General features: G+C 41.4%; 1 protein-coding gene across 1 annotated transcript; it reads left to right on the top strand.

The window, feature by feature from the left end:
- Window positions 1-8,464: 8,464 nt before the first annotated feature.
- On the top strand, window positions 8,465-8,827 carry LOC136832949 (uncharacterized). Its single transcript, XM_067094604.1, has one exon. It carries the CDS (start codon window positions 8,465-8,467, stop codon window positions 8,825-8,827), a length of 363 nt encoding a protein of 120 aa, XP_066950705.1.
- Window positions 8,828-10,000: the final 1,173 nt, after the last annotated feature.

Below are 10,000 nucleotides of genomic sequence, written 5' to 3'. Positions count from 1 at the left end.
CTGTTGTTTCATGCGTTTCCCAGGAATTCAGTAATTCTTACATAATATATCTAATAAATTAGATTGTCGTTTTCATTATGTATTTGCTTAAGTAGTCATTCAGTTCCAGGAAAAACACCCTCTTCCGTTCTCTCCCTTTCCGTTCCCGACTTTTTAATGGTTTGACTAATCTTATGAAGGAACATTACCCGTTGGGTCACTTAATGTTGAAAATTTTGGGTCAGTTAAGGTTGCATGTCATTGTGATGAAAAAAAGTAGCGTTTCCATACCTTGGTATGTACATCTAAAGGCTTCAGAGCCTGGAGATCGTCTTGAAGCCTTCGGAAACCCAAGAAGCCTTCGGAATTCTCAGAAGCCTTCGGAATTTCCCCAAAAGAAATCTTCGAAGCCTTTCGTCTCCAGGAAGAACCAAATCCGATTTCTCCTCCATAAAATGCTGTTCTTTAGTATTGTGCAAGAAATCCAAAGGCTTCTGAGCCTGGAGATCGTCTTGAAGCCTTTGGAAAGCCCCAGAGGCCTTCGGGATTCCCAGAAGCCATCAGAATTTCCAGAAGCCTTCGGAATTCCCCTGAAGAAATCTTCGAAGCCTTTCGTCCCCAGGAAGGACCAGATCCGATTTCTTCTCCATAAAACTCCGTTCTTTAGTATTGTGCAAGAAATCCAAAGGCTACAGAGCCTGGAGATTGTCTTGAAGTCTTCGGAAGCCCCAGGAGCCTCCGGAATTCCCAGAAACCTTCGGAATTCCCAGAAGCCTCCGGGATTCCCAGTGTGTATTCAAACACAAACAAGACAGAGTTTTAGTATTTATATTATTTTATAAATGTTTTTTATATTAAATGTATTGCGTTTCATAGTACTAGTTCAGAGGAAAATGTACTTGGTAGGTGACCAGGAAATAAGCTTTAATACTATGATGCATTTCATTTCTTGCTGTAAGTTTAAGCCTGGGTTTTGTGAAATATTTTTCCTATCGGTTTTCTTCTTAATTTTTGCTAGATTTTGTCTGAGTTTGCGGCTGATGTGGGTCCTTTCCGGTATTTGTCATTGGCTCTGGTTTTGATGATTAATGTACGGGATATTCGTAACGTACACATAACTTTGATTTAATGTCACTTTGTAGCAATATATTTTACCAAGAATTTGTGTATACTTTACTTTTTATTTGCGCATTGTTTCAAGTGCCGCGCCTGTATTTTTACCTGCAGCGTTAAGCGAGGTAGAATATATAGTTGTATAATAGTACATAGTGTAGTAGTTGTGTATAAATCTATTTGTTTTCCTCGTCTGTGCTTTTAACGGCCGTTTTTATGTTTTATTCTCGCGAATTGGCTTCGTCTGAATTTTTGTTACATTGGAACGCATTTAGGTATTTATGCATTTAAGGGTATTGGTGATTATTATTCACCTCACTACTAGATTATGACGGACGATTGAGCCATTTGTTGGGGTTAGAAAGGCTTATAACATCACTTTTGAACGTTTACTGCCTCGTAATCATAGAGTCAGTGAAATTAATGTGATGTTTTATCTACTACTTGTCAAGAATCATCTCTACCACTCTAAATCTTATTAAGGCAGAGGATCGTTATTCTGGGAGAATTTTCGTAACCCCCCTCCTCTCTCTCTCTCTCTCTCTCTCTCTCTCTCTCTCTCTCTCTCTCTCTCTCTCTCTCTCTCTCTCTCGTCTAGATTTTTCGATATTTTCGTTGACTAATTTTGAAGGAATCTCAAAATATCCCAAGATTACAACATTTTATTTAGTGCCCTTCTGTTTTATGATAATTAGCTCATTCGTTAAGTGTGTTCTTAGTATAGTACGGGATTATACATCATGACAATTCTTTCCAGTCATTGTTTAATATCGGTTTGTTTTATTTCGTTTAGAATTAATACTTGAAGGTTGATCGTTTAGCTTACTTGTTTTGCCTCCTATCGAAGCTAGATAGTTCTCATTCGTATCAGATGCTCAAGGTCTTACGGAAGGCTCTACGCTTTTATATTTTGGAATGAGAGGGCTAGTTCCCGCCCCAGTAAATTGTTATATGTATTCTCAGTAAAAAAAAAAAAAAAGCAGTTTAATACTCTCTATTGAGTCAGTAAAATGCCATATGTTACTTTAATAACTTCGACGCATAATACCTTAAGATAATATATTCATGTTTATATCTATAATTGCTTGATTAAATACCAGCAACAGCAGTCTTCGGTGCCGGAAGCTCATCAATTATTTCAATTAAACGACTTTAAATGCTCAACATTTATTGCCCCTCACTGTCGGAAATTCAGATATTTTGGTCTTCGTTGATGTAAATGCTTTTTTCTTTATGACTTTTCTTGTTCCTTTTATTTTATGTTGCGTGAATAGTTAATAACTATCACTTTATCATTCAGTCATTTTAGTTACGCGCTGAAGTTGTTAACGATCCTCACCAGGGTTATAAAAAAAAGCCGGAAAAGTCCGGGAGTTCGTGTTTTTTTTTTTATAAAAGATAAACATTATTGAACTTATACGAGTGTATCCCTTTCATTTAGAGGATATTGTTGAGGTTCAAGACTTGAAAACGAAATTAATCAATCTTAATACATTAGGTCTGTGAAGCAGCTGTATTCAGCTCGCACCAGTCGCCTAAAAGGATAACCTATGAATTAATATAAAACGTTACGTAAGTCGTTCATTTTATTTATTTATTTTTTGTCATGTTGGCAACGTTGTAAAGGTCTCTAGGGGAACTACTTCTCTTCTTGGAGACGAACCACTACTGTTTTTATATTTGTGGGGAAGTGGAGAAACCGAGGAAACTTTTCCATTTAAAACGATGTATCGAAGTTGTCCAAGTTATTACCAGTTATAAAGTGATGGATGTTGTAGCAAGGAAGGTGCTTATGTATGTATTATTGAATTGCGCGCGTTGTGCACAACTCCGTGTGTAGGAACAAACACCCATCCAACCTTGATAGGGAGCAGGTAGGCAAGCTTTATAAAGTACTAAGGCGCAAGAGGACGAAGGCGACACGGTCCACTTGTCGTCTGATCCTCTCTGGCTATTTCTCCCATTGTCGTCCCTATTCATCCACCCTCAGCTAAGCTCGCTATTTTCGTTAACTTCTTTCGCTAAGCCACTATTATCATCTTCACCTTTATGCCGTCCCGAAACCCTATATTGATTCTTATACCCAAACGTCGCACAGTCGAGAATCCCGCCGCACGGAGCACTCAATTAAACCCCGTTACCAACCATTCCGATGAAGACCGACGGTGCCCCTCCCATACTTTACAATAGGCCCGGCTGCTGGGTGATGTTGGCAGCCCTGACACATTCAGCATGTGTATAGAAAGGTTCACAGAAATGGATGCAATAGAAGTTGGTTGTGAGCGCCAAGTATGATTCAAGCAACGATTCAACCTGCATGTGTTGGGGGAGGGCGTCAAGGGGGAATGGGGGTTGGGGGTGGTTAAAGAAAGATGAAGGAGAGGTTGAATTTATGGGGGGAGGGAGAGAGATAAACTTTTTGGTTGGTTGGAGCTGAGAAGGGTATAAAGACTAGGATTTATACTTCGTAGAACCGCAATTGGTTATGAAGTTACCGTGGAATATATTCGTCTTTTATTTCTTTATCTTTTTGTACAGATAAAAATATTTTTTCTTTACTTAGCATTGCCATGTATTCGATGCCTTGCTTTTACATAGAAGTTACTTCACAACTGAACCTTACATTGTATGCAACAAAAGAAAGAATATCTTTCAGCAGCGCTGGCTGACAAAGAGGCACAAAAAGAGTTTGAAGATATGAAGGAATAGCAGAGAGAGAGAGAGAGAGAGAGAGAGAGAGGGGGATCAAAGAGAGTTGCTCGCATCTTTTGATCATGTTTGTAGTTTCGGATTTTTTTTATTAGTATTGCGGATGTTGTTCTGCCAGTTACTTGAAATGGGAAGATACCAGGATATTAAAATCGCTAACCGAGAGACTCTGAACCACAGGTAATCTTATAACTGAACAGAAACTAAGGTTTCAAGTTGATGTTAGAATCTATTGTTTTAAAAAAGAATTTTTTTGATGATAGTCTTTCATTAAGTAAAGCTTTGTTCTCCTTTTCTTTGTTAAATTATTTTGTAATCTCTAATGATAACTTGATGTTGGTGAAGACATAAGTTTTGGCAACAGTAAGGACATTTATTTATATACACATTCAATGTGACCACTCAACCTTACTGAACAAGCAGAAAGCCATTAACGTGTTAGGCAAGCTTTATAAGAACAGGACGCCCATATGCGATAAAAGAGCAAATATAGCCCTGATTAGAATACAAAGAAATGATGAATAAATAAGTGAATATGTTAGTAAATAACTAATAAATAAGTGAATAATACATCAATAGATAATGGATAGTCAGCAGTAGATAATTGTATACGTGTGCACCTGTTTGAGAAACATAAAAATAAATGTTGGGCAATGTTATTTTGTATTTGAAAGTAGCATGATAGTCACTTCTCAGCTTGAGAGCACCAGCACTGATCCGATGTCAGGAAATGTTCCACAACTCTGTTGTAACAGGAATAAAAGTCTTATGGTACGGGTAAAGTAATGACGTAGCACTTCAACAGAAAATGGATTGTGATGTTCTGCAGAACGATCAACGCACATTAATTTTAGAGGTACAAGCACCAAAGATGAAATGTGGAAGTTCTCCCTTGAAAGATAACCTGTGAAAGATAGCTAAACAAAATATTGCAGATGAAGGTCGAATCATTTCTATTGTTGTTAGGAAAGATGAAACAAACCTTTCGAGCAATTTTGTCTAAAATTAAAGGTCCAAAGAGGCTGTAGGCCTCTAAAGAGAACAGTATCCCTGCAATGGCAAAACAAAATATCTAGAGCATGGGGCACCAACCTGTCATCTCTGTAGGCCTATGAAGCTTTGTGAACTTTACCATGTAGATGAAGTGAGTAACTCAAAGTATTGTGAAATATTTGCGGTGTACTTTTGCACAGTGAGTCATGGAACGGGAGAATGAATTTAGTTGTAGGGTCCCACATGGACCCAAACACCGTCCATCTTACCTGGCCAGCTAATCTCCTCACAACGAGCATCTCTGGGCACTAAGGGCACGAATACAAGAAACACAGCAGATGTCACTCATTCTTTGTACATATATTTTTGTTCATATTATTGTTATGTTAAATTTATCATTCTTAGCTTAAGTATTACAATGTCAGCATTCCAGCTATATATATTGTTACTTCATTTGTGTCTTGTATACTGAATTATGTACATCTTTCCAACAATAAACATAGTTGGTTGTACTCTGACCTCTTTTTTTGCCTCGTGTCAGGCAGCAGGAAGTTTAGGGACACAGCCTCTTACTCAAGCCTTTGCTACATTGGTGACTACAGGGATGTCCAGCCCAGCCAGCCCCAGTGATGCCAGCCTCTCCAACGACACTATCGCCCCCGCCTCCATATGTCTGCCCCTATTCATGGCCCACAACCCAGAAGCTTGGCCCTTTGGGGCAGAGGTAATCTTACGATCAAAGAAAATTACTTCCTCATCATGCAAAGCAGATGCATCGAATTCCTGCCAGACGACGTTTTCGAGCAAGTCGCAGGATGGCTCACAGAACTGCAAACCCCTGTCACCATCACCTATGAATCACTGAAGGATCAGCTGAAGTCATCCTTCAACATGCCACGCATCCTAAGAGCCAAGAAATGCCTGAACAATGTGGGGGCAGCCATAGGAGACGAGTGACCATCGCATGTCTACAACGCCTCCACCGTACCCATTGAAGAACTCCTAAAATTGGTCGACACAGTACATATGGCCCACAAGACATCAGAGCCCAACCAGCCACCTATAGCAGCAGCAGCACGATGGTCCCAGCAGTTAACCGACATGGAATTCACAAACAGAAGACAGAAGAAAGATGAACCACCAGAGGGAATGTGCTTTTTCCTTTGGAAATTTGGATAAAAGTCACCCAAATGTAACAAAGGCTGCCTACTTCAAAAAAATATGCAAGAGAGAACTAAATGTCAGAGTTGAGTAAACCGGTTGCCTCTGGAGAAGCTGCACCTTACTTCTGTCTTTCTTCCAGATACGAACACAAGGGCTCACTTGTTTCTTCATCACGGACTAAAGGTAGGACACAGAATTCCTCGTGGACACCAGGGCATGCAAATCATGTGTGCCAGCTAGCCCACATGAACAACTCAACCCCGCCCCACCCACCAACCTTCACATATTCAGTGCCAGTGGAGCGCCACTCAAGATGTACAGGAAGCGAAATATTAATGTGTCAGTAAATGGAAAAAAATACAGTTGGACCTTCATCACGGCAGACGTGACAGTAGCACTTTTAGGAGCAGACTTCCTAAAAGCACATGACCTTCTAGTGGACGTAGCATCAAAACTACTGATCTTGAAAACAGCTCCAGTGTCATCTTCTCAATAGTTGTGCACACAACCCACTGCCTCAACATCACCGCAACAGCAGGGACAACAAACAGGCCCCATCGCAGCAACTATCTCACTGCCAGAGATACATCTACTTCTGCAAGAATACCAAGAGGTCTTCAAAGATGACCTGCAGCACGGCGTAACCAAATCAACAAAACACAATATCCAGCACCATATAGAAATGGAAGGTCCCCAGTCCACACACACTTCAGAAGGGTAGCCCCAGAAAAACTTGCCTATGCCAAAAGAGTGTTCAGGGAAATGGAGAATGCAGGAATATGCCAAAAAGCCCCCAGCCCATGGGCATCCCCCCTCCACATGGTACCAAAACCGACAGAACATGGCGCCCATGCGGAGACTACCGGTTGCTAAACGTCAAAACGAAGCGAGGTAGATGCCTGTTGCTGAACATAGCAGATATAACCAACCAAATGAACAGAGCAAAGATCTTCACCAAAACAGATCTGTTGAAGGGATACTGCCAAGTTCGAGTAGCGAAAGAAGATAAAGAAAAGCCCATGATCATCATCCCCTTCGGCACCTACACGTTCAACTACAGCTGTTTCAGCTTTTGGAACGAAGGGGCAACCTTCCAAAGATTTATGGATGAACTGCTGGGCGACCTTCCCTTCTGCGTGGTCTACGTCGGTGACATCCTCATATTTAGCCCCAACATCAGACAACATCTAAAAGATGTCAAAAAAGGTGCTGTGGATATTTAAAGGAAAAAATAGGCTTGTAGTAAGGAAAGACAAGTGCGAATGGGCAAAGGAAATGGTGGAATTCCTGGGACATCAAGTAAGCCCAGACGGTATTAAACCCCTCCTGGAGAAAGTAAAAGCAATTACTGATGTCCCAAAACCAACAACAATTAAAGCAGTACAAGAATTTTCAGGACAAATTAACTATTACCATAGATTTATCCCAAATATTGCTAAAATCGTGAGTCCAATCTATACGTCTACAAGGAAAACCTAAAAAACTAAGTTGGTCAGAAGTTCAAGATGATGCATTTCTTTCAGCAAAACAAGCAATAACCTGTGCAGCCACATTAATCTTTCCTCTACCCCATAGGTCCCTCACATTGACGACTGATGCGAGTAGCACGGTGATGGGCGTGGTACTAGAGCAGGACACAGATGATGGTTGTCAGCCGTTGGCATTCTTCTGCAAGAAATTAACATCAGCAGAACAAAAGTACTCCACATTCGACAGGGAACTCATAGCAGTCCACAAAGCCATCTGTCACTTCCACCACAAGCTCAAGGAAGGTAGTTCGTCCTACAAACAGACCATCAACCCTTGGTGCACGCCTTCACAAAGACAGGAGATGCATGGTCAGCATGTCGACAGCGTCAGCTATCAGCAATAGCTGAACACTCCTGCACCATCAAGTATTTGAAGGGTTCAGCAAACACCGTGTTGGACGCACTTTTGACAAATTGCGTCAACACCATCCAGCTCATGATAGCCTATCCTGAAATAACAGAGGCGCAAAGAGATGACATGGACCTACAGCGACTGTGGCGGACCTACAGCGACTGTGGCGGGACAACCCCGCCCTTACGTGGAGAGACCTGTCAATCAACAATGGAGAGATGACCATGGCCTGCAAAGCAAGTACTGGACGACTTGCCCCTACCTGTTAGAAGGCCTCAGAAAAAAGGCCTTCAACCTCACCCACAACCTGTCCCACCCATCAGGCCAGGCAACTGCCTGAATTTTACCAGAGCTGTACATCTGGTGGGGAGTGAAAAAGGACATGAAAAAACTGGAGAGAAGCCTTCTGTGTCAGATGTCAAAAATAACAAGGCACATAGAGAGCGGAATAGGAGAGTTCCACACAACACACTGCCGACTCACCCACATCCACGTCAACTTAGTGGGACCTCTACCCCCACTCCAAGAGGTACAGATACCTGTTCACCATGGCCCAAAGCAATACCGACACGGTAACAGACGGCGGAGAGTTGTATGAAAGCTCTCATTAGATGGGTCAGCGGACATGAGTCCCATAGATCATCATGAGCGACAGGGGGCAAACTTCACGTCCACCTTATGGAATGCCCTCGCAGACAGTTTGGGAACAAAGGTAATACACACGGTGGCCTACAGCCCAGAAGCTAATGGCGTCATCGAAAGGCTACAACGGTCTTTGAAAGCATCTCTCACCTCAAGATGTCAAGGCAGGAGTTGGAGAAAGGAGTTACCTTGGGTCTTATTGGGCCTGAGAACATCACCACTTGAGGCATTCAACACATCTCCAGTAGGAGCCCTGTACGGCCAATCATTAACATTGCCTGTAGATGTCTTTCAACATCCAACAAGACCAACATCCCCATCCTACACCCGCAAAGAATTAAAATGAATAATGCCTGCCAAGACAACTTACCACATGGCCAGAAAAGGATCCCGCACAGACCCATACACTGTCCATCTTACCTGGCCAGCTAATCTCCTCACAACAAGCATCTCTGTGCGCCAAGCGCGCGCTTCAAGAAACACAGCAGTTGTCACACATCCATTGAACATATATTCTCGTTCATATTATTGTTATGTTAAATGTATCATAGCACAAGCATTACGATGTCAGCATTCCAGCTATATGTATTATGACTTCATTCGTGTCTTGTATATATCTTTCCCTCCTCCAACAAACACAGTTGGTTGTACTCTGACCTCTGTTTTGTATGCCATGTGTCAGGCACTACAGTTCCGCTCACAAGAGCCACTGAACTGTCTGTTTGTTGTTTGAATAAATCAGTTTGTAGATGCAGCCTCTCATCATGCCTGCACTATATAGTCACTTCCAGACAGTCTGTGTGCTAAGCAGTTTAGTTGGAGTTCTGCCTCATCCCTTACTGGTCTTTCGTATACAAATATTAAGACCGTCTCTATATTTTGTACATTGCTGCAGCAGGAGCTGCATAATCTTCTTACTGTACTATCTTATTTCAGGGCCAACATTCATATTATAGTTAAAACTAACAGAGGTGCCACAACACTGGCTTGTCAAAAACGAGACTGTGGGTGTCAGGAAGTTACTAAATTCAGGGTTCTCGAACAATGGCTATTTGTCTAAAGTAAATAAATTTTTTTCCATGTACCCGTCTTCTTTAATCAGGATGACGTGGTTATATCAATTTTTTTGTGTAGTTCGTCGGCTTGGGTATCATAACAGTCATAACAGTCTTATGTAAGGCCAGGCCTGTAAAACATAGAAATGGAGAAGGTTAAGGATGAACGCGTTAAGTATACCTTAGTTTAACCAGACCACTGAGCTGATTAACGCTTTGTGGCAAAGCCTGTTGAAGGGGTACGAATATTGGAAATACTCTTAATCTTACATTACAGGAATCGGTGACGGAAAAGCACTAATGAAAGTGTTGTAAAAAAACTTTAATTTTTTCCCAGTAATGACCACGATTTAATCTTAATAAAAATATGAAAATTTTGGTGTTTCTGATGTAACTGTATGATGATGCAGGTTCTCCTGTAGTTGTTAATACTCAGAAATGAATATTAGCACACACTTACGCTG

This window comes from Macrobrachium rosenbergii, chromosome 51 (genome assembly GCF_040412425.1).
Source record: "Macrobrachium rosenbergii isolate ZJJX-2024 chromosome 51, ASM4041242v1, whole genome shotgun sequence".
Taxonomy (NCBI): domain Eukaryota; kingdom Metazoa; phylum Arthropoda; class Malacostraca; order Decapoda; family Palaemonidae; genus Macrobrachium; species Macrobrachium rosenbergii.
Note: the sequence above shows the minus strand (reverse complement) of the source record. Positions and strands in the feature narration are given on the sequence as shown.

What these genes read in the sequence shown, in the direction of transcription:
- LOC136832949 (XM_067094604.1), top strand. Translation starts at nt 8,465, where the DNA reads ATGAGTCCCATAGATCATCATGAGCGACAGGGGGCAAACTTCACGTCC.